Consider the following 26,172-nt stretch of genomic DNA (forward strand, 5'->3'; position numbering starts at 1 on the left):
TTAACCTAGAGGGCTACTGAGATAGAGTTGGAGAATGAGACTAGCTACATAGTTCTTTCAGGAGCCGGTACAGACACAATGGATTGAATGGCCTCCTTCTAGAACAAAGATTAGTAGAACACAGGAACAGGACCTTCACCCTACCAAGGCTACACTGACACATGATATTTTTCTAAATTGAAAATCTTTGCCTCTACATGGTCGGTAGCCCTCAATTTCCTGCCTATTCATGGATCTGTCAAGGTGCCTCCTAAACATTGCTTTGTATCCATCTCTATCACTTCCTCTGGCAGTGCATTCCAGATACTTACCATCCTCTGTGTAAAAAAGCTGCCTCTCACATTTCCTTTAAACTCACCCTCTTTTACTTCAAACCTATGTCATGTTGCAACCGATATTTCTATCCTGGGAATAATCTCTGACTATCGATTCTACACTCTCATATTTTTGTGAACTTCTATCCTTCATATTCAACTGAAAACAAACAGAGTTTGTCTGATCTCTCCTCATAGCTCATATTCTCCAACTTATACAGCCCAGAAACAGACCCTTTATCCAACTCATCCATGCTAACCAGTTTTCCAAACTAAACTAGGCCCATTTCATAGAAGCTGAAATAGCCGCACAAAGGCAGGTATCCCATCACCAAGTCACCCTTCATTTACATGTACACATAGGCATGTACACCTTGCATTTCCAGATTATACTCCATCTGTCATTTATCTGCCCAAGTCTCCAGCCTCTCTATATCCTGCCATATCCTCTGGCAATCCTTCTCACTATTCTCAGCTCCCCCAATCTTTTTGTCAGCCACAAACTTATTCATCAGGCCACTAATACTCTCCTCCATATCATTTACATATACTACAAACAGTAGGGTGTCCAGCACTGATCGCTGCGGAACACCACTGGTCACAGATCTCCAGTCAGAAATACGCCCTTCCACCATTCCTCTCTGTCTTCCATGACCAAGCCTGTTCTGCATCCACTTTACCTAGCATACAAAAATTTTGTACAGGGCCCCAACAATATCCTCACCTGCCTCCGTCAGTGTTCTGGGATAGATCTGGGACTTGTCTACCTGAATGTTTTTCAAAACACCCAACACCTTTTTTATATTGACATACCCAAGAATATTAAGATACCACTCCCAAGACTCACCACCCATTATGTCCTTCTCCATTATGAATATCAATGCAAAGCATTCGTTAAAGACCTCAGCCACTCGCTCCAGCTCCTTGGAAAAATTCTCTCCTTTGTCCTTGAGTGGGCCTACCCTTTCTCTAGCTATCCTCTTGTTCTTTATATCAGTATCAATCCTTTGGGATTTTTCTTAACCCTGTTGGCCAAGGACATTTCTTGTCCTCTTTTAGACACTTTAATTCCTTGCTTAAGTTGTTTCCTGTTTCCTTTATATTCTTTGAGAACTCTGTTTATCTCATTTTCTTGAACCTGATGTAATGACTCCTTTTTGTTTTTGACTAAGCCCTCAATTTCTCTTGTCATCCTATGTTCCCGAATTTTACCATCCTTATCCTTCATTTTCACAGGAACATGCTAATCCTGAACACTAATCAACTGGCTTTTAAAATTTCCCACACGAAGATGTGGATTTACCCTCAAACAGCTGTCCCTAACCTACATTCCCCCAGTTCCTGCCCAATATTGTGGTAGTTAGCCTTCCCCCAATTTAACATTTTCACCCAAAGACTACTCTTATCCTTTTCCATAAATAACTTAAAGCTTATGGAATTGTGGTCACTGTTCCTGAAATGCTCCCCCACTGAAACTTTGACCACTTGGCCAGGCTCATTCCCTAATACCAGTCTAGTATGGTCCATTAGGAGAAAGTGAGGACTGAAGATTCTGGAGATCAGAGTCGAAGAGTGTGGTGCTGGAAAAGCACAGCCGGTCAGGCAGCATCCGAGGAGCAGGAGAATCAACATTTCGAGCATAAGCCCTTCATCAGGAGTGAGAGTGGTCCATTCCCAAGATGGACTATTTACATATTGTTTCAAAAAACATCCTGGACATACCTAATAAATCCTGTACTGTAAAATTCTATGATCTATAATTCTAATACCTTTTCCATTGTACAAGAGTCAAGTGCTGATTGGTTGGCAAGTGGATTCGGATTGACAGAGATATTGCCAGCATTTAATGACTATTGACAGTTAACTGCCAGGCTTTGTTTAGAATTCAAACCAGGTCGATGGATCAGGGACATGTTCCTTTCAATGTGCAAAGATCAAGGCCTTGAGTGTTAATGTGTGCAGCTTCCAGTTGCATGAATGCGCTGATGCAACCCCATTGATCATCCTCAATTGGCTGTCAGTGTAAGGGTTGGTTTTCCCCATTATTGGTGCTTGTTGCAAAGTTTCTTGATGCATACAGGACAAAAATCTTGGCAAAACATATCTCTTTTCAGCAATAGCGAAGTATATACTCATTACCGCCAGAGTCTCTTCATAGGAAAATAATTATACAGCAATTATTTTGTTATGAAGATTTGACCATGGAAGAGTTGTGTGGAAATAATCACAGAATAGATGCACTCACTTTGTTTTCAAATTTAACAACGTAACAGGAACTCTGTACCTCATTACTTTTCCATTTTCAACGTAATACTGCACCCTGAAACAAACCATGAATGGAGCACTAAACTTTTCATTGTTCTGTTAAAAAAAAGGAAAAGGGGAACAAAAAAAAGTGTCACTAGAACATAATAATACATTTCTGCTGAGATTAAAATTCCAATTTAAACCTAACCTACAGGAGTGGGGATGGGGTAGGGGCTGTTTCACATAATTAGCTTTATCATCTGCTGAGTTCAGTTTATGTTCTCTACTTCTATATACCTGGTTTGATTTGGAGTAATATTCTTGGGTCTACCACATTTATAAAGTGCCTTTGCCATTAACAAACCAATCCAAGCGTGTCACATTGGGGATAAAGTATCAGAAGCAGGAATACAGAAGGTGGTCAAAGACGCTGTTGAAGTGACAAGTGGAGAACAGACCCAAATTCACTCCACAGCGAAACCTCACAGTCTTGCAGCAGATTTGGATCCAATTAGTTCAAAATGTCCAGTGGGGTCCAGTTAGCTCAGGTCATTAGAAACCAAGAGTGTGGCACAGAAAGACATTCAGGGTTTAACCCCTTTACCAACTGCCCTGGTTTATGGAGGTCCTGTTCCAGGACCTCTACCCCATGCTTAATGTGGAATAGGGCCCCTCAAGCTATGTAATCAATTGTCACCCTCTAATGGGACAGCAATATCCATAGTCTTACGTGATTATCTACTGTTCAAATACAAAGATATACAAAATTATTGTGCCACTGAGTTCTCATTTTTTTTTAAAAAGGTACCTAGTGACAGCATTTCAGTTGCAAAACAAGACACACAAAAATCCACAAATCAGGCAAACATAGTAATTCAAAGTAGGCTACACAGTCACAAGGCAGAACTGCCAAATAATAATAAAGCTTACTTTGCTCATTTCTTTCTTCCATTCCTTGGGGAAATATTTAGTGAGCTTCTGTTCCAAGTCCATGAAAACATGTTCATTGTCTAAAAATGTGAAAATAAACACCTCAGTTACTCAGGATGAGTGAAGGACAATGCAAGCCAAACTGCTGAGCAACATAATGTCACAATGTGAACAAGAAGTCACTTTGTAAATAACAGATGTGTTAAAATGCTTGATAAATCCACCTTGGCTGGAATGCTTTCTGCAACTAGCTCATATTCAGGAGAATTAATGGGTGTGGCAGTAGTAGTGAATTGGGGAGGCATGGAATTTAGAATTTTACCCTCACCCCAAAGTACTGTTGGCCAGGGAAGTAAAAGGCTGTTGGCAGCTTCTGTGGAACTGTGCACTGTTAAAAGCAAAAAGGGAGAAGCAATGAAAAACCTTTCCCTGCCACTCAAAATGTGCTCCACACTCATTAGTCACTCATAAGCTATTTCATAAAACCTGTCACTGCTTAACTTGTACTCAGTCCTTTTGCCCAGTAATTTTCTCGGGTCCGTTGAAAACCTTCTTCTTAATCCTAGCAGTACCACGGGGCAGCATGATGGCTCAGTGGGATGGCACAGTGGCTCAATGGTTAGCACTGCTGCCCACAATGCCAGGAAGCCGGGTTTGATTCCAGCCTCAGGTGTCTGTCTGTGTGGTGTTTGTACATTCTCCTTGTGTCCTCTGGGTGCTGTGGTTTCCTCCCTCAATCCAAAGATGTACAGGTTAGGAGGGTCAGCTATGCTAAACCGCCCAGTGTTCAGGGATGTGTAGGTTAGGTACATTAGCCATGGAAAGTGGGGGAATGGGTCTGGGTGGGATGATCTTTGGAGGAATGGTGTGTACTTGTTGGGCTGTTTAGCATGTTTCCACATTGTGGGGATTCTGTTAAAAAAAACTCTTTACGTGCTCATTTAATCACATCAACTTCCATTACCCTTAGTCCCTTCTGATTTATCCCAGCAATACTTCCTTAAGTATTTAATGGTCTATTGAACATTTCGCACTAAAAACTAAATATTTTAAACTGTAACATAATTATGTCACACTTTATTTGCATACCTTCCATTCCATTGATATTAATCACCTAATCCTAAATCATCCTCTTCGCAAAAAATGCATCCAAATTAACACTTTAGTTGCCTTACAGATGAATAACAAATCCTGTAGAACCTCTACAGATAAGTATACATCTCCGTTTTCTCCTGACTCTTTCCCAGAGACTGTCTAGCTAATTGCACTGTTCTACAATTATCATCCCGGCCTTGTAACAGGCTTCCCTGACAGAATATTTTGCAGCACTCCTCTGCTTTTGTTTACGAGCCATGAGCACCATCTGTCAACAGGAGGTTCTTTTGCACATCACCCTCCTGATGACACAGAGCTTTCAGCTGGTTATCCTATAGCCCAAGGGAGATTCATAAGTAATTAAGTAAAGCAGTCAGAATTGGAGAGCACGGCACATGGGAAAACACAGAAACGAAGAATTCAGCACACTTCCGATTTGAATATGGACACACAAATTCCCTTTCAACTTGACTTCCAACTATTCAGAATTCCAAATCCACAATCTGACTGAAAAATCAATCCACCTTATCGAAGCAGAAAAACAGTTTCCAGACTTTCACTGCAAATTAACTGAATGACCAGCAAGTGTTTCTCAATGAGCACTTTAAAAATTGTGCAATTGAAAATATTAAACTTTCGTCAAATTAAATTCTTGCAATGAAGTAGTACCACACAGGGCTAGAGGCACCTGCATACCATCTCCAATGTTTACTGCACAGAAGGAGGCCATTCAGCCCATCATGCCTGTGCCAGTCAACAAAGATCTGGCCAAGCTAATCCAATTTTGGTTCACAGCCCTGAGGCCTACGCCAACACAAACGAATATCTAAATACTGCTTCAATGTTCCGAGAGTTTCTGACGCTGCCACCCTTTCAGGCAGGAAATTCAGGCACCCAAGTGGAAAGATTTCTCCTCAGCCTCCTTCTCAGGAGTGATGCAGAGATGACTGTGATGAGCAGGATAATCACCCTGCCAGAGTGGCAACTGACTGGTTTCCAGATGGGAAACGAAGGCCTTTGAATAAAGGAGCAATTTCAAGAGCAGGTCATCTACTGAGTGGAGCAGAGATCGTGATGGACAAAGGCTGGTGGCAGAGTCTTGCTGCCCATTGCCCTGCACTGGACTGGACTAGACTGGACTGGTTTCAAAAGGAGCAGTCTAACAGAGCACAGAATTTTCCATCCTTCAGGACTAAAACTCGTCAAAAGACCAATAAATTTGAACAGGCAAGTCCCAAATAATTGAGCATGAAGCGTTCACTTCCTGTGGACACTGAAGAAGAAACCAAAGACACACTGACCTGTATTCCATCCCAGTTGTCAAATATCATATCATTCCGTTACCACCATTACTCTTACCACTATTTCTCCAGCTGCTATTGTTATACATACTTAACAAGTAAGCTGACAGCGTGTTCATCACTTTGAATTGCTTTATAATTTATATGTGAAGCTCAAATGATTAAAGCGCCAAAATCCACAAGGGACAAGGATGGTCTCAGGTTTGATTTCTACTTTAGTCATAGAGTCATAGAGGCCTACAGCACTGAGACAGGCCCTTTGGCCCAAACTGGTCCACATCGAACAAAGTGTCCATCAACGCTAACCCCATTTCCCTCTAAATCTTTTAGTTAGCAGATCTCATCTACGCCTGAGAGGGTGCTGGAGTTACCTCATTAAGCTGGAGTAAGAGAACAGAAAAAAGAAAACATTTAAAATAACAGAGTCAAAGAGTGTGATGCAGGAAAAGCACAGCCTGTCAGGCAGCATCTGAGGAGCAGGAAAGTCAACAAAGGAATTCCTGAAGAAGGGCTTATGCCAGAAACATCAACTCTTCTGCTCCTCGGATGCTGCCTGACCACTGTGCTTTTCCAACACCATACTCTTCGACTCTGATCTCCAGCATCTGCAGTCCTCCTTTTCTCCGTTGATTTAAAAATACCAGCCAATGTTCCTGTTCCTACCACCATCTCCTGATCCTTACTCTGAAAGGGAGCACATAATAATGTCACACAAGGTTGGAATTAGATAAGTTTAGATTACTTACAGTGTGGAAACAGGCCCTTTGGCCCAACAAATCCACACCGACCCTCCAAAGAGCAACCCACCCAGACCCATTCCCCTACATCTAACACTACAGGCAATTTAGCATGGCCAATTCACCTAGCCTGCACACTTTTGGACTGTGGGAGGAAACCAGAGCACCCAGAGGAAACCCACGCAGACACGGGGAGAATGTGCAAACTCCGCACAAATAGTTGCCTGAGGCGGGAATTGAACCCAGGCACTGTGAGGCAGCAGTGCTAACCACTGTGCCACAATTAGTCTGACGTCAAGACTGTGTAATTATAAAATTATACATTTTGTAAAGATGGGAGGCACGGTGGCTCAGTGGTTAGCACTGCTGCCTCACAGTACCAGAGACCCAGATTCAATTCTGGCCTCAGGCTACTGTCTGTGTGGAGTTTGCACATTCTCCCCATGTCTGCGTGGGTTTCCTCCGGGTGTTCCAGTTTCCTCCCAAATTCCAAAAATGTGCAGGTTAGGTGAATTGGCCATGCTAAATTGCCCGTAGTGTTGAGTGAAGGGGTAAACGTATGGGAATGGGTCTGGGTGGATTGCTCTTCGGAGGGTTGGTGTGGACTTGTTGGGCCAAAGGGCCTGTCTCCACAATGTAAGTAATCTAATCTAAAAGAAGGCAAAAATTGACTCAATTCTGAAAAGTGAATCCTAGAAGTCACAAGACTGTCCTTTTTGATTCAGTACAGCAGAAAAAAAACAAGCAGACTAATGCTTTATCTCAGAATTAACCACAAAGTGATATGTTTAGAATTATATGAACCTTGGACAATGACTTCTTGTAGCATGAGAATTCAAAGCTTCTGAGAGAGAAAGAAAAGGAGACAGGAAGGACATTGGAGAGATCTCCAGCGTAATTGACCTTGTTTTTTGGAACAATGATTGACCAAAGTTAATACAGCAGCCATATTATTTTGACTGTGGGAACATAAGATACGAGACCATTTTGTCAGAACTTCCCAGGATGGGAAAATGAAAAACACCCTCAGAAAAAGAGTTCTTAGCCATGGGGATGACAAAGAGAAAGACTATCATAAATCAATTGCTGTTTTCCCAGAAAAGCCCAGATGAACAAAATGTGCCATAACTACATAACCTATGAACAACAAGAAACCTCCTCTCTCCCTCTCTCTCTCTCTCAAAGCCTGATATATTTACTGAGTCTACGTGTACACAAAATTTCTAACTACTCAACCACAGAAACCATCACATCTCTGACTGCAAGTTCATCTCAGAAAGAGAAACCTTTAAGCAAGTAAAGGCTTGCAACAATGGCAGACTGATCTTATTTTTGTCTTCATAAGCATCTTTTCTCTATCCCATTATAGGAATATAAAAACAAGAGCAGGCCATTCAGCCTTCTGAGCCTGTCACAGCATTCAATATTGTCCCGACTGATCTAACATTTTAATGCGTTTTACCCACCCCGTCCCCATAACTCTGATAGATTTGATTCCCACTGGTGTACAATCTCTTAGCTTAAACAGAGTCAAAGACTGGGCTTTCACAGTTCTCTGAGTTAGAGAATTTCAAAGTTCATAGCCCTCTGAGTAAAAAGGTTTCTCCTCATGTCAGACCTAAGTGGCATCCCCCTTATTTTTAAATTATACACCTTGGTTTTAACCAGGGGAAACATCTTACCTTCATCTACCATGGCAATCCCTTTAAACATTATGAAATAACATCTCATTCTTCGAGACACCAGAGAATACAAGCCCAGTTTATCCAATCTCTCTTCACAGGACAGTCTCGCCTTCCCAAGAACAAGTTTGGTGAACACTCACTGCATTCCCTCTGTGGCAATGGATTCTTTTTGTAGATTGCGAGACCAAAATTGCACACACTACTCCAGGTGCGGAATAACTAAGCTCCTATACAATTGAAGCTAAACTTCATTACTCCTGGATTCAAATCTTCTTGTGATAAAGGCTAACATTCCACCAGCCTTCCTAATAGCTTGATGCACTTGCATGTTAGTCTTATCGACAAGGATACCTAGTCCCTTTATACATCTACACTTTTCAGTCTCTTACCATTTAAGAGATACCCTGCTCATCTAGTTCTCCTATCAAAGTGGATAACTTCACATTTCTCCACATTATATTCCATCTGCCATTTTCTTACCCTTTCACTAAGCCTGTTTGAACTCAACTGGAGCTGCCTTATCTCTCACACATTTCCACTCATTATCCACAATCTGGAAATACCGTACTACACTCGGTGCCCAACTCCAAATCACTGACATTGATAGTGGGACCCAACTATTGATCCTTACGGTGCCTCACATGTCAGGCTGCCTTTTAACTTTTTTGATCTTTGTATCTGGACTTTAGCTAATCACTGTATCATTTTTAAAAAAATTCAGCAACTTTCATTATTAGTTGGTAATAAAATAATCATTGATCTGGCTTAAAACTAAAGTTTTGCTGTTGGTAATTTTAAATGGGAACACCCCAGAAGATTAAAGGCAGGCTGAATGAGGGAAATTCACGGAGCACTCTGTGGAAATGCCTGATATGGTTGTGACAATGATCTGCAAGGACCTTGAGATTGAATATTTAGGTTTACATATAAAGTATGACCTTTTGACTGGGAGATCAAAAAGATGACATAGCTAATTGAGCCATATCCTACAAAGAGTTATCGTCATCAACAGAAGGTAGGTCACTGAAAATAAAAAGGTAAAACAAGTCACTGTCTTAAAGCAACATGATCTACAATGCTATTCATTTCCCCTGATTAAAGGAATGCCATCTACATTCCAGATTTAATGAACATATCGCTGAGCTTCATACTTGTAGTGAGTTGTGACAGAAGAAAATAACTTATTTTAATAATAGCTATGCAATTTGTTTAGCTTTAAAGAGCTTTAAAATTATAGCCTCAGTAACATAATATCTGAAGTTGTTAAGCACTCTCTGACATACAGATATTGTCCATCAGAGAGTTGTCACAGTACTTTGCAAATTCCTCCTCCCCAGTGCAATAAGGTTCAAATTCAAAATTCAAAATGTTGTCTCTTTCTTTCTCCAGATCATAGAATTCCTAGAGTGTTGATGCAGGCCATTCAGCCCATCAAGTCACACCAACCCTCCAAAGAGCAACCCTACCCCTGCATTTCCCATGGTGAATCCACTTAATCTGCACATTCTTGGACGCTATGGGCAATTTAGCATGGCCAATCCACCTAACCTGCACACCTTTGGATTCTAGGAGGAAACCTACATAGACACAGGGAAAACGTGCAAATTCCACAGAGACAATCTCCGAGGGTGGAATCGAACCCAGGTTCTGGCACTAGGAGGCAGCAGCGCTGACTGGTGTACTACCATGCCGCCCAGTTCTGTTGCCTAACCTGATCCAATAAGTAACACAGACCCAAAAGGAGCAATTTGGTTATAGCCCTTGTTCTGATTAATAGAACCTGTGGCTGTGTCCTGTAATATCCTGAAAGTCAAATGTGGAAGGATAAGCCTTTATTTGGAATACATTTTTCACAGAATGTAGTACTGCTGATATATGTCTTCTGACTCTACTCATTTCTTGGCACAGTAACTGTCTTTTGAAATGTGCGCTCAAGCCCTTTTGCAGAACCGCCTCACTGTGCAGGACTCCTGTTTAATATAGATACTTTAAAATCTACTTGTAATTACACATCTCTGGAGCTGGTGGGGCTTGAATCCTTGCTTCCTGGCTCAGGGGCAGGGACAGTACCACTGCACACAACAGTTCTCACTCTATGTGCTCAAGTAATAATCCAATTCCCCTGCACGTATGTAACTTCAATTGACACAATTAACATGTCCTATGGCCGAAATAGATCCCAGTTCAATTCCTGCTCTATGCTGAGTACCAGGTCATAACTGCAAAGGGAATAGGTCACAGTACTTGTCAGTTAAAGAGTATTACAGAACAGCCAGACTTCTTGCCACTGGTTGCTGAATAAGATAGATCCCTGCTGAAGGTTGTGGTAAAGACAAAATCTGGACTGGCTGTAATGTGCCAAACAAGCAATTGCAAATAGGCTCACACACACAGAAAGGCAACTCAAACAATACCCTGGAAGGGGACATGTTTGTGGTACTGTTCACCCCAGCAAAAGATTCAAAAATGGTCAAATTTATGTTTATACATTTCCCCAAATCATATTACGTAGGCTTTAAAGTCAGAGTGTTTTGGGAACTTTAAATTCAGCCCCTCACACCCGCCGCACAATTTCACAAGAAATAAGCAGATATGTACCTTAATTGCATGTTTCAGCCAGCCTCGCCACCCCATATAATGTGATACAGATCGAGGAGTTGACTGTGCTAAAAGCAATTCATGTCATGACTAGACCAGGTGTGGGGTGGGTTTCTCTGCCTCTGTCTGACAATGCCACCTTCCATAGAGGGGAGCCTTAGAAATATCCACCTTTTTCCTCTAAAAAGGATTCCCCACTAATTTGGTTGACAGTCATGTTCAATTCATCTCCCGCTCTTTTACTCTCACCTCTTCCCTTCCCTCCCACAATAATGATTGGGTCCTCAGGTCCTCACTTACCACACTATCAGCCTTTGCAACCAATAGTTTATAAGGCACCATTTCCATCATCCCCTATATGAGACCATGATCGTACACATATTGCCGTCCCTTGTCAACATTCCACAAGAATTGTTCCCTCCGGGACACTCTGATCCATTCCTCCTCCATTCCCAACACCCCTCCCACTGTATTTTTCCATGTAATCACAAAAGGTGAACATATATCCTCCTCTCTCCAACGTCCCAGACGTACCTTCCAAGTGGGGGAGTGATTTACCTGTACTTCATAGAGTCATAAAATCCCTACAGTGTGGAAGCAGGTTGTTCAGTACATCAAGTCCATGCTGAACCTTAGAAAAGCATCCCACCCAGACTCCACCCCCCTACCCTATCCCTGTAACCTTGCATTTCCCATGGTTAATCCACCTGGCCTGCACATCTTTATATTGTGGGAGGAAACCGGAGCACCCAGAGGAAACCCACTCATATATAGGGAGAATGTGCAAACTCCACATAGACAGTCACCTTTCATTGGTTATTCACAGTGTGATCTCCTCGAAACTGGGGAGATGAAATGCATGCTGGGAGACTGCTTTGCAGAACACCTGCGCTCTATCCACAAAAATGACCCTGAGCTTCTAGTTGCCTGCCACTTCAACACCCCACTGTGTTCCCACGTCAGAATTACTGTTGCAATGTTCCAGTAAGCTTCAGTGCACGCTCAAAGAACAACATCTCACTTTCTGCCTCAAAACCCTACAGCCTCTAGAACTCAGCATCAAGTTCAATAACTTTCGAGCTTGATTCCATCCTTCCATGTTCTTTCACCCACCCCATACCTGGTCTTGTTATGACATGGGCTGCTTTTAACAGTCACCCATTCTCACCTGTTTAAAGACCTATTATCCCATTATACAGTTTGTTTTTGGTTAAACTCACCCAGTTTCTCCAATTCTTAACTCTTATTCTCACTTATTTGGCTTTTCGTCTGACCTAATCTACTATCAACAATCCCCTATCTGTTAATCCCTTTTGTATCTCTCTCTCTCTCTCTCTGAGCTCCACCTCCATCTACCTTCTTCCTCAACCTCGTCTTCACTATATACATGATCTTGTCCTAGTTGTCAACAGTTCTGATTAAGAATCACTGGACTCAAAACAATGACTCTGCTTTCTTCTGATACATGCTGCCAGACCGGTAGAGTTTTTCAAGCAATTTCGGTTTTTCTTTCAGATCTCCAGCATCTGCAGTTCTTTGTTTCATTTTAATGGAGTGGGCTCGATGGTTTGAAAGGTTCATTCCTGTTGCTACTTTATAAGTTTCCAAGTATTCGTTATAGTACAGTTAGATAACTCAGTAGTGATTGGAACAATGTGGATCTTCACAGCAGTTCAGGCAGCATCCAAGGAGCAGTAAAATCGATGTTTCGGGCAAAAGCCCTTCATCAGGAATATTTCTGATGAAGGGCTTTTGCCCAAAACGTCGATTTTACTGCTCCTCAGATGCTGCCTGAACTGCTGTGCTCTTCCAGCACCACTAATCCAGAATCTGGTTTCCAGCATCTGCAGTCATTGTTTTTACCACAATGTGGATCTTATTCGCTCTGAGAGCCTTGATCAGGGTTGTTAACCTGGGCCAAGCAGGGAGCCCTGGCTGACTGATATAACAGGGGACCCAGTGAATCTCCTGACTTCAGGAACTGACTCACAGCCAGTGCACTTGTAAATAAAGGGTGACTTTGTGACGGGATATCAGCCCCTGTGCAGTTATTTCAAACCCTCAATGGGAAACACTGAAATCCAATTATGTTTTTAGTAAGTAAAGTCCCAGAAAAAGAAATGTTTAGACCAATTATAAAAGCCACAGACAAATTGAGCAAATGATTATGTAATGCTACCATAAATAGGCAAAATAAAACAACGGTAAGAATCATTCCCTAGACATTTTGTTCTCTGGAGGTCATCTTATTTTCTCACAAAAACATGTTGGAAAATATCGAATCACGTCTTACTTTGCACCACGCTCAGACCAAAGAAGTGACCCTCCCTGATCTTCAGCAGATCACAGACTTGATTGTAGAGATCCTGACCTGTAGCTTTTACCTATAAAATAAACAAACATGTCAAAGTCAGGGAGGCACAGTGCAAAGCATTTTAAACCAAGTTTCCTGGTCAGTCTGCCCCCAGCTCTAAATGACACTATACCAGTACGTACTCACAACTACTGGAGGAGATTAACAAAGTAGTTAAATAGCTCAAGACATTGAGGGAATAAAACACAGTAACGTACACTAGTAATCATCACTATGAGCCCAGAGAAGTCATTATCATTCAAAGTTTAGAAGTTATGGACATCAGATTTAAATGCTGAAAGTAATCATCTGCACTCTTAGATGTCTTCAGACTGAACAAACGTCCATGTTAACCTAAATGAGGGTTTCAGTTTAGCCTAGACTGCCAGCGTAATTAACTCTAGTGCCTATGGGCTGTAAAGGACCATGTTACATCAGGGTGTTCAGATTCTACTCAGTTCCTTGTGAAGGCAGCTCCAATGGTCAAAATTGTTCCAAATCAGTCACTGCCAATTTCAGAGGAGAGTGGAGATGGGAAACAATGCACTGGGTTGAGGTGGTTGTGCTGTTGTGGGTGACACACATGTAGCACTTTACTGGAAACCCTCAATGCTGATACTTGGTTTTCAAACTGAACAGGGCTCGTCTCCCCTTGCAGTTCCAAATTTGAACACAAAAACAATTCTATTCTTAAACTCATCTTGACAAGACTGCAACAGGTTATCAGTGAGAAAAATAAATATTTATAACTAAATGTGGGCAGTGTTAACTAATGCATTAGATCAGAGCATTCATTTTGAAATGTGTATCCCACAGTCAGGATATTGGTACATTAGTTGGTGGATCACAGTATTCACGTATTAACTGGAGCAAATTAGCAATGTGACAACGTCTGTGAATTCCAGCAGTGACTATAGCTCAAAAGTAGTTCATTGACCTTGAAGTTCATAAAGAATTGAGGGTTATGGGGAAAGGCCAGGAAAGTGGTGTGAAGGGTTATCAGATGAGCCATGATTTCATTGAATGGCAGAGCAGACTTGATGGGCTGAATGGCCTACTTCTGCCCCTAAGTGTTATGGCTCTATAAGGTTCAGTAAGGTGCTATAAAATTTGATTTATTTCTCTACTGCACGAGAGAAAATGCTCAAAGACCACTGCAGAGTTCCGAAACAATCAGCTTAAATATATATGAATGAGCAACTTCAATGTTTTGAACTCATTATTATGTATCAAAATGTTTGTTAAAAATCGTTGAACATATAACTGCTACACTGGAGCAGAAATAAAGACTAAACGAAACAGTTTGCTGTAATTGTAAAGTCAAGACTCGTGAGGAGGGTTCTTCCCAGTCTTTGAAGAAACCTGCAAGCATTAAAAAGGAAATAAAAAGAAAATGCTGCAAATACACAATAGTTCAGGCAATAACCCAACAAAGGAAAAGAACACAGCAAGTTGCATGTGGCTCTTTAAACCAGTGCCAGGGTTCCTAGTATTGCTCAGTAATCCCTCTGCCAAGAATACATAGGATCAATCTCGCCTCTGATTCTTCTCATACTCCACTGAACAGCCTTCCAATTCTCCCCTTCAAAACCAATGTGTTGCTTATAGTAAAACTGTATCCCAACAAAAAGAACCACCTCTGGGAGAGGGCAGATGGGAAAGGGGGAATAAACAGAGAGCAAACAACAGTAGTCCCCACCACGCAAAGAAATTGGCACGTCTTTGTTGTTTAACAGTTCTCAATATGGAACTAAATTAAATCCTAATTCTAATCCTATGTTTTTCATCGCCCATACTTAAACAACGTGATTGAAATATCTACATGAAAATGAAAATTTACTTGTTGATTTTAAATTAGAAACCAAAAAGCAGTTAGCCTCCAAACAATCTTAAGGGTTTGAGTGAAATATAAACGTAGATGAAGAAACAAAACAGCATTGTTTGGTTGCTGCCTCTTGCTGTAATCTTGCTGTAATTTGCTGGAAGCACGGCTGTTGGCCTTGTGTCCAGTCGTTAAGGAACCTAGTGAGATTGTACCAACATTGCAGAATCGTACAGTACAGAAGAGGCCTGTCAAACAATTAAGTCCCCATCAACAAAAAATTAATCTAAACCTGCACTGGTCCCTCTTTCTGACAATTGGCCCATAGTCTGGAATGTCATGACATTTCAAGTGCCCATCCAAATTCCTTTTAAACATTGTGCCCACCTTAACCATTCTCTGTGGCAAATTCCAACACATTCCAAATTCCCACCACACTCTGGATGAAAAGGCTTTTCCTCAAATCCTTTCTAACCCACCTGTCCTTTAACTTAAAATTAGGCCTCCTCATTACTGACTTTTCAACTAAGGGGAACAGCTGCTTTCTTTCCACTGTGTTAGAACATAGAACATAGAACAGTACAGCACAGAACAGGCCCTTCAGCCCACGATGTTGTGCCAACCACTGATCCTCATGTATGAACCCTCAAATTTCTGTGACCATATACATGTCCAGCAGTCTCTTAAATGTCCCCAATGACCTTGCTTCCACAACTGCTGCTGGCAACGCATTCCCTGCGCTCACAACTCTCTGTGTAAAGAACCCACCTCTGACATCCCCTCTATACTTTCCTCCAACCAGCTTAAAACTATGATCCCTCATGTTAGTCATTTCTGCCCTGGGAAATAGTCTCTGGCTATCGACTCTATCTACGCCTCTCATTATCTTGTATACCTCAATTAGGTCCGCTCTCCTCCTTCTTTTCTCCAATGAGAAAAGTCCGAGCTCAGTCAACCTCTCTTCATAAGATAAGCCCTCCAGTCCAGGCAGCATCCTGGTAAACCTCCTCTGAACCCTCTCCAAAGCATCCACATCTTTCCTATAATAGGGCGACCAGAACTGGACGCAGTATTCCAAGTACGGTCTAACCAAAGTTTTATAGAGCTGCAACAAGATCTCACGACTCTCAAACTCAATCCCCCTGTTAATGAAAGCCAAAACACCATATGCTTTCTTAACAACCCTGTCCACTTGGGTGGCCATTTTAAGGGATCTATGTACCTGCACACCAAGATCCCTCTATTCCTCCACACTGCCAAGAATCCTATCCTTAATCCTGTACTCAGCTTTTAAATTCGACCTTCCAAAATGCATCACCTGGCATTTATCCAGGTTGAACTCCATCTGCCACCTCTGAGCCCATTTCTGCATCCTGTCAATGTCCCTCTGCAGCCTACAATAGCCGTCTATACTGTCAACGACACCTCCAACCTTTGTGTCATCTGCAATCTTGCTGATCCATCCTTCAATCCCCTCATCCAAGTCATTAATAAAAACTACAAACAGTAGAGGCCCAAGGACAGAGCCCTGTGGAACACCACTCACCACAGACTTCCAGGCAGAATATTTTCCTTCTACTACCACTCGCTGTCTTCTGTTGGCCAGCCAATTCTGTATCCAGACAGCTAAGTTCCCCTGTATCCCATTCCTCCTGACCTTCTGAATGAGCCTACCATGGGGAACCTTATCGAATGCCTTGCTGAAGTCCATATACACCACATCCACAGCTCGACATTCACATCCACATTCATGCCCCTCAATCTTTAATACCTCAATCAAGTGTCTCCCCCCCACCCTTCCACCTTAGCCATCTCTGCTCTAAAGAAAACAACCCAAACTTATCCAGTCCCTCTTCATAGCTAAGTTGCTCCATCCCAGGCAATATCCTGGTGAATCTCCTCTTGACTCTCTCCAGCGCAATCACAACCTTCCTATAATGCAGTGACTAGATATGCACAGAGTGCTCCTCACCAGCTCCAACATACCATCCTTGCTCTTACAATCTATGCCATGACTGAAAAAGGCAAGTCTCTGCATGCCTTCTCAACTATGCTATTAACATGTCCTGCCATCTTCAGGGATCTGTGAACAAGCACCCCAAGATCCCTCCTCTGTTCCTCTGAACTTCCTTGTGTCCTGCCATTCATTGCTTACCTCCTGATATTGTTATTTCTTCCAAAATGCTTCACATCACATTTACCAGGATTAAATTCCATCTGCCACTGATCTGTCCATCTATATCTATATCTTCCTCCAACCTAAGACCTTCTTCTTCACTGTCAACTATGTGGCCAATCCACTAACTTACATATCCCCCCACGTTTTCATTAATAACATGTATATATGTCATAAACGATAAGGGACCCAGCACTGATTCCTGTGGTATACCATTGGATACCGGATTCCATTCACACATACAGACTTCTACCACCTCCCTCTGTCTCCTGTCACTAAGCCAATTTTGGATCCAACTTGCCAAATTACTCTGGATCCCATGAGCATTTTACCTTCTTTTTCAGTCTTCCATGTGGAACCTTGTCAAAGGCTTTGTTGAAATCCACATAAATTACATCAACTGTGCTACCCTCATCAATATATCTGGTTACCTCCTCAAAAAATTCAAATCTGAGCAACTCAAACTAGAAAATCACTGAAATCAAAAAATTAACCGTTGTTAAATAGTGAAGATGTTTCAATTGAAGACAGAAACAAGGAAGAGAGTACTTTGAACAGAAAGCCCAGTTCATAGACTTCACATTGTCTTTTCCACACTGAATTATTTAGTAGTGTTGCTTTGTGAATGAAAGTGAAATTCACTTCTCTCAATCAGTAGGAGGTAGTGGCAAAGGGTAAAAGAGTTGATCTCCCATGGAAAGAACCAGGTGCTCAGATCAACCTTTACAATTACTTTTATACTAATGCTCAATTCATTAATTACTAACTGGATTCCTCATGGCGCATCTGCTTATATCAGTCACAGTGCGCAGAGGTTTCTGCAGACTGATATACACTGGGTGTGTAGAAAATGCTTCTGACCTTTCATAGGAGGCGACAGGTATATCAAAAAGGATTTATGAATACAAAACAAGGCATGAATATTAATTTCACATTATATTGCTTTGGCACTATAACAAAGTGTAAAAAAGTATCAAATGTGAAAATGTAGCATAAAGTTAAACGCTCAAGAATCCAAGAATAAGGAAACTTAGATTCAATTTGTGCTTGACTTGTATTAGATTATGTTTACCATCCACACTCATCCTGGCATTTAAACCAGGCTGTAAACTTGCTGCAATACCAATAGCTGTCAGAGCATCATAAGAATGTGGCTGGTCGAGAGAGGCTGGAACAGCTCAGTGCTTTTCAGCTGACTGTTAGAGAATAGACTCGTCTTTTGACACCACCAAGTAGCATAATAATATAATGAACTGGCCTTAGTCCACATAGTTTAACCAGGTGTGTGTCATGTATCTGTACTAAAACTCCGAAGGATTCACAACAGGAAATAAAATTGATTGATACTGTTGCAACAAATGCTGAGCTCCAGTCAACCCGTTTTGATAATCACAAAGAAATTTTTACTCACCCCAATGAGAATTTCAAGTTGCTCCTTGTTTGGCAGGAGTACAGAAACAATGCGTTGGCCTGACATCATCTTATTTTGAAAAAGCTGCTTGCTCATGCTGGGTCTGTGGGAAGATTGGCGTTTAATTAATCTCTGTCCAGTCCAGTGCTGCCTCCCGCCTGTTATGATGTCTCTTCACCGAACATAGGACCACATCCAGTCTGGCCTGGTTTCCCTGCCAAATGACACATTTCATCTAATTAATTGAAATTTTAATTAACTAAAACAAAACATGTGATGGAATGGGACTTGTGGATGTGGGCACGTAGAGGGAGACACAGTTAAGGAGTCATGACCACAGATAATGTGTTACCAACAATAATAATCACATCTGACGTCCAAGAAAGTGAAGGAAACAGGGATGTATTTAATAGAATCCTGGTGACCCAAGTCGAACTCACATCAGCACTGGCTCAAATGTTATGCAACAAAATAAGATTTTGAGATGAGTGCCATTGAAGGTCACTTTGGCCCTACAACAAGTTTGGTCAAAGAGATAGGTTTTAAAGAGTATTTGATTGCAGGGGGGGTGTTCTCAAAAAAAAACTTCTGTTCTCTCAAAGTTGTCAACAGATTATTAGAGTGTCTTTTGTTTCATAAGAAAAATGGTTTTCTAGAACGATCTTCAGTAGCCCATGTCTGGCAATCCTCTCATTCTGGCCTTCTTTTCACCCCTGATTTCCAGCACCTCACTGTTGGGAACCATGCCATTAGTCAGCTAGGCCCCAAATGTTAGAGTTCCCTGTCCAAACCTCTCACCTCACTCCCTTCCTCAAAATCCTGGTCACCAGTCATACAGCTGAACTTTCACCATTTCAGCCAGCTAATAACCCCACTCTGCAGAAAACATCTCATCAGGCCCAATTCTCAGATCTGCTGGGGAAGTGTGGTACAGTCAGTCTTACCACCAGAACCAGATCGGGGGAGCCTCAGGGGTGATTGAGTGTCAAGGTGGACTGTTTATAAAAGCCCATGTCGTGTCTCTGGGGTTTTGTCCCAGTTATTTCAAGCATGGTTATTATAGGCCTAAAATCATGGATGTGGACCTGCTTAAAAGCCATAATTGTTTAAAAATTAGTTATTGCCACAACTCTAGAAAAACATCAATCTAAACACATCAAGAACTGAAACTATAAGCAAGACTTCTCTTCACGGTTGTGCAAATAATCTGAGCTACTGACAAAAGACATTTTAAAAGGCTTATTATAACGCCTTAAAGCTGTCAATCTTCTCTTCATTTGCATCAACAAACTCACTCTCACAACTAAAAACAGCAATGATGTGGAGAAGCCGGTGTTGGACCAGGGTGGACAAAGTCAAAAATTACACAACACCAGGTTATAGTCCAACAGGCTTATTTAAAATCACAAGCCTTCAGCGCACTGCCTTTCATCAGATGATGTGCACTACACCTGATGAAGGAGCAGTGCTCCAAAAACTTGTGGTTTTAAATAAATCTGTTGGTCTACAACCTGGTGTCATGTGACTTTTGACGAAAAACAGAAACAATCAGTTCTGAGAAAGGGTCACTGGACCCAAAATGCTTTTTCTGCTTTTCTTCCACAGATGTTGCCACACCTGGTGAGTTTTTCCAGAAATTTCTACATTTGTTTTTGATTTCCAGCATCCACAGTTCTTTGATGTTTTGTTTAGTGTCACTCTCATAATTTTTTATGGGAGTCTGAGTTTTTGGCTGCAAACCCACTAAAAAAAACCTGGGTGGCAAGAATTGAGGTGCAGAGGAAGTTCTAGAATTAGGCCCCATCTGCCATTTTTAAAACCCACTTGACTCCATTCTGACACAGTTGGAGATATGAAAATCCAGACCTTAACCTCTTTATGTGACTGAGTCATGGTAACACTTCTCTGAAGTGCTTTAAATTGTTAAAAGTACGATTTTCAATGCTGCAATCTCTCAGGAAGTGAACATTGCTTCCACAAATTCAGGTTATGCATAATTTTCACACAAAATGCAAAGTTTTCTAGTGAGCTACAAAGCAGAAAGAAAATTCACAAGTTTTCCAATTTATTTTTGTAAACCTCTCAGCAAACTTTTACTTGATCAATTCACATGAGCAGGTTTCTGAAAGCAGGGCTCTGTGCCAGGTTAAATATTGTACAAGATATTCAAATCTCAAAAGTTGTCTGATCACCAGTGCACTAATTTACAAGAGCATACATTTGTTACTGAGCTTTGTGTGTTTATGTTTAAGCAACAAATACGGACATCAAAAAATACTGTTGGATAAGTTAGTATCTAATAATCCATCCCCTTCATATTTGGCTCAACTCATAATCCAAGGAGCTTTGCCCATCCTTGTGAACTCAAACCACATGGTTAGATGCTTGCACAACACAGATGCAAATAATTCCTTGAAAACTGGCATCCCAAAGATGTTTAAAGAAATAATTTAGCAGCTGGAGGATGGAGTAAAAAGAAATATAATGAATAGTTTAAACAGGTTTACCGTTTGAAAATATGTGATGATGGTTGGGCTTCCTCTATAATAGTCATATTCACGAGCTGCAGTCAGCTCTTTAATAGCTCTTAAACAGTAATTGAAAATAAAATGCCAGCAATTGCAAAGAATTCTAAAAGATGCAAGATCCAAGCTTAATACATTCAACATTCCTGCCAATGAACCTTGGAAAGAGAATAATCCATCTCAGTCAGCTGATTCAAAACCAAGTTGAAGATCTGAAAACATTGAAGAATCTGACATAAAACAGGGGCCAATAACACACACATACTCTCTCTCAAACATACATGCGCATTTACATACACACAGTATCTCACACACATATAGACATGCACACACACATGTATGTGTGTGCACACACGCACACATACACACACATTTACACACACAGTCTGTTTCTCTCTCTCTCTCTCTACCCCGCCCCCGCCCCCCCCCCCCCCCCCCCCCCCCCCCCCCCCCACACACACACACACACACACACACACATAGAATCATACAGTCACACAGCTTGGAAACAGACCCTTCGGTCCAACCAGTCCATGCTGAACATAATCCCAAATTAAACTAGTCCCACCTGCCCGCTCCTGGCCCATATCCCTCTCAACCTTTTCTATTCATTTACTTATCCAAATATCTTTTAAACATTGTAATTGTGCCCAACTCACGCTCTCTCACACACAAACACCACCTGAGCCAGTTTTATATCTCCACATGTACCATCAATTCCTATTCCATTTCTGAACTTGATATTTTTTAGAAAAGTCAACATTCAATATTAGCAAACACTTCTCTCCCATGCCCACACTGCCAGTCAAAACACAGACTTGTCTGCTTCTGAAACCAGATGGATTCACACACCACTTTGAACAAATCCGGATTTAGGTCTCATAAGCTGCTTGTTTAGGTGGTGTTCAATTGCTCCAACAACAAATAAGGTTCTTTTTTAAAAGGAACCAGAAAAATGCTGCAAGTCCCAACATCCGGAGATTGTCCTTTGCTCAGACACAGACCAGGAGCAAAATCTTCCCATCGGAAATAAAACTGATGTAATTGAAGACGAATAGTAGCAAAGCCCAATCTTACATGGTTACAGCAAATGCTATACCAAAAAAAACCTAAGCAGAGTGGCTTTTAAACAGATCCACATACGCCATGTTTGTTTGCAATATGTATAAATTATTTGGAGGAGAATGATTGATGAAGGCAGGGTGATAGACGTTATCCGTATGGACTTCAGCAGGGTGTTTGGTAAGTTCCCTTATGGCAGGCTGATTTAAAAGGTGAAGTCGCATGGGGTCCGCACTGAGCTGGTAAGATGGATACAGGACTGGCTTAGTCATAGAAAGCAGACAGTAAAGCGGTAGAGAGATGTTTTATAGACTGGAGATCTGTGACCAGTGGTAATCAGCAGAGACCAGTTCTGGGACCCTTGTTGTTTGTAATATACAGAGATAATTTGGAGGAGAATGTAGACGGCCTGATTAGTAAGTTTGTGGATGACATAAAGGTTAGGGGAGCTGCTGATAGTGAGCATGGTCGCCAGAGGATACAGCAGGTTATAGATAAGCCAGAGACTTGGGCAGAGAAATGGCAGATGGAGTTTAATCCAGAGAAGATCTAAAGCAGGCAGGAAGTACACAGTAAATGGCAGAACCCTTAGAAGTATTAACAGACAGAGGGATGTAGATGTACAGGATCCACAGTCCCCTGAAAGGGGCAACACAAGTGGATAAGGTGGTCAAGAAAGCAAATGGCCTGCTTAGCTTCATCGGTCAGGGAACAGGGTATAAAAATCTGCAAGTAATGTAGCAGCTGTAAAAATCTTTGGTTAGGCCACATTTGGAGTTTTGTATACAGTTCTGGTCGCCATGCAGCCAGAGGATGTGGAGAGTTTGGAGAGGGGACAGAAAAGGTTTATCAGGATGTGGCCTGGTTTGGAGGGTATTTGCTATGAGAAGAGATTGGGCAAAGTTGGTTTGTTTGCACTCGGACACCAAAGGCTGAGGGGCAACTTGATAGAAGGTTACAAATTGAGAGGCTGGATAGAATGGATAGTCAGAGTCTTTCTCCCAGGGTAGAAATGTCAATTACTCAGGGACATAGGTTTAAGGTAAAAGGGGGAAAGTTTAAAGGAGATATGAGAGACAGGTTTCTTCAACACAGAGGGTGGTAAGTGCCTGGAATGAGCTGCCAGAGGAGGTGAATGAGGTGGATATAATAGCGACGTTTAAGAAGCTTCTTGACAAACACATGAACAGGCAGGGAACAGATGGATGTGGACCGTGTAGAGGGTAAGACTCTTTTAGTTTGGAAAGGCATCATGTGACAGTATAGCCTTGATTGGCCAAAAGGCCTGTTCATGTGCTGTTCTTTGTGCTAACGCTAATATGAAGACAAAAGGAATATTACTCATTCACCTCCCAATGCCAAAATGTTGTGAAAAGACGAACAGAACACCTTCATCAGAGAATTATCAACTAAAGTTTATCTGCAATCAGTATGCTCTCTCTAATTCTTTGATCATAATACACATTCCTACAAATTTGGGTAGACTCACAATAACTCACTCCTGAGCAAATAAGGAAAATTCACTGGGAAAATATCCATACTTATGAGAGTTACATTCTACAAAATTTGCAAGAATCCCCTTTGTTCCTGCAACGAAGGAAAACTTCTAGTCAGGCAAAAAAACCCCAGCCCTTTGCAGCATTGAGTGACTGTGGTGTAGATATTTAGTTCCGAACAGCTGAACAAATCCATCAATGTTAAATCCATGTTTAGGTTTTCAACCAAAGATTTCTCCTTTTCTAGAAAAGTCTCAATGGGCTATACAGTCTAATCCTGTTCCATGTTTACATTCATTTGCTGCTCTACCCCGCAGAGTTCAGACTGATTCCACAAAGCTTCAAAAAGATGAACATTCCTCAACCACCTCACACCACACACGTGTTTTTCAAATATCGTAAAGAAGTTGAGTATTGCTGAAAAAACGATAAAGTTTTTTTTGGAAGGTTTTCATTGATCAGAACGATACACAAAACTACCAAAACACCAATCAGAACAAAAAAAAAATCAGCATTTGTTTTCCTGTATGAGAGGAGTGTACTGATTGGTTGACAAGTGGATTCTGATTGAAAGCCTGATAGTTAATAGTCAATCATCATTAACTGTTGCATGCTCCATTACAACACCTCTTCTAAATCAGAACCCATTTTCTAAACAATTAGCATTCTCCTTGTGTATTGGAGAAAATTAGCTGATATTCTTGCGAGTGGTCCTGATGAGTGCAAGCGGAAAGTTTCGACAGAATGTGTTTTATTTTCAGGCAAGAGCTTACCATCACAATCAGTTTGGTGTGGGGGTGGGGGTGGGGTGCAGGGGCAGGGGGCAAAGGTCACACCATGTGGATGTTCGTGAAGCGCCGGAGATTTTCCCGAATTGGCCAGTGAGCCAACATCTCAGACATAGGAGGCGGTGAATAATTAATGCAGGAGGTGGCCTCCTCTCAATTGATTGAATTTCTGATAAAAACGTGCAGATGCCGTCATGATGCAGTGAGTGGGGAACTCTTTTGATAGGGAGGACAGGCTGGAGCTGAAGCCAGGCAGGAATGAGTGGTCCCAAGGTGTCTCTGGAATGCTGGGCTCCTCACGTGGCCTCCAACAACAGCTCCTTAATTTGGCAAAGTCACTACCAGCTAATTACGTTTGGGTACTGCCCCCTTCCACCCTCATTAACCTCAACCACTCCCCTTGCTGCCTCCAAGAAATGCCCCAGGAGTGGCACTGAGTTGGTAAACCAGCCTCTGGTGCAAATCTTTTGCACCTGCCTGTCTCAGTCTCTAACCACTCCCTGTGCTGAGCATTGAAGAGCTATTCACCTGTGGAAGGCAGCATCACAACTGATTTCCCATCTGTCCCGATTGGTCAGTTTCTACTGGGAGTCACCGGTGCAGCACAAACTATTCTGAATTTCTCTGCTTCAATGCCCAGGAGTACTGAGGGCAACTGTAGAACCTTTGTCGTCAGGTTTTGAGCAGATTAACTTTGAGGCTTTCATGAAGAATGCCAGGAATGTCCACTCTGTATCTCAAATCCAAAGTGCGGTTATTAAAGACATGTGTGATAAAAGAGTGGCGCCTGATTCAATAAAGCCATTATTTGTCTGTATCACAAATCAAACAAAGATTAGTTAACTGATGCTGGGTAAGTATTAGACCATGAAGATCATTCCACACAAGTTACAGGGCATTAACCTCCGTACATTAGTGACTCAAGCTGCAGGAATTCAATGAAATCAGAAGCATTAGGTATGTGACAGACCTTTGTGCTTTAGATTGGAATTTATATCGATACTGAAATCTTTATCTACAGAACACCCCTGCTACACACTTTCTACAAACTATTGCCAACTGGAATTGAAAACAGTTGGATTTGCAGCTGCAATGTTTTATCAGAAGTAAACCACCAATATGAGGATTTCAATCTTTTACAAAAAAGTGTTTTGAAGAAGGAAGGAATAAAAGGTTTTAATGAAAGAGTTAGATGATACAGAGTGGGAGAAGGCTCATAAACCTTTTGGGCTGATCAAGTGTTTTCATCTGCACAATTCCTTGTAAATAAATGAAATTCACAGCTCTAGGGAATGCAGAAAATGATCAGATTTCACCAAAGGTGCTATTGCCAGAGGGTCCAATCCAACTGGAATCTGAGCAACATAACCTCAGCGGGAGTCACAGGTGTTGGCATTGTGGTTGGTAGAACAGGCACAAACTGCTTGCATGTTATTCTTGGAAAAAAAACTTGTTTTCTCACTCTCTGAAACATCTAAATGCAGTGATCGTAATCAGCTATAAGGGAAACATTTCAAGGATGTAAAGCCAACACAATAGAAATCAGAAACAAAAACAGAAATTGCTGGAAAAACTCAGCAGGTATGGCATTATTTGTGGAGAGAAATCAGAATTAATGTTTTGGGTCCAGTG

At 41.6% G+C, this 26,172-nt stretch overlaps 1 protein-coding gene across 5 annotated transcripts in view; it reads right to left on the reverse strand.

Annotated features, from left to right (window-relative positions):
- Window positions 1–26,172, reverse strand: part of LOC140482781 (FERM domain-containing protein 6-like) — a 109,257-nt gene that overhangs the window by 27,009 nt on the left and 56,076 nt on the right. For 4 of the 5 annotated variants that reach the window (XM_072580389.1, XM_072580391.1, XM_072580388.1 and 1 more), the window contains exons 2-5: window positions 18,670–18,883; window positions 13,201–13,291; window positions 3,492–3,571; window positions 2,599–2,675 (exon numbers count right to left, since the gene is read on the reverse strand). In XM_072580389.1, coding sequence (XP_072436490.1) covers window positions 2,599–2,675; window positions 3,492–3,571; window positions 13,201–13,291; window positions 18,670–18,765 — 344 coding nt within the window. In that variant the 5' untranslated portion in view covers window positions 18,766–18,883. The remainder of the gene's footprint in view (window positions 1–2,598; window positions 2,676–3,491; window positions 3,572–13,200; window positions 13,292–18,669; window positions 18,884–26,172) is intronic. The other variant, XM_072580392.1, reaches the window with a different exon arrangement.

The sequence above is a fragment of the Chiloscyllium punctatum genome, chromosome 11 (genome assembly GCF_047496795.1).
Source record: "Chiloscyllium punctatum isolate Juve2018m chromosome 11, sChiPun1.3, whole genome shotgun sequence".
NCBI lineage: Eukaryota > Metazoa > Chordata > Chondrichthyes > Orectolobiformes > Hemiscylliidae > Chiloscyllium > Chiloscyllium punctatum.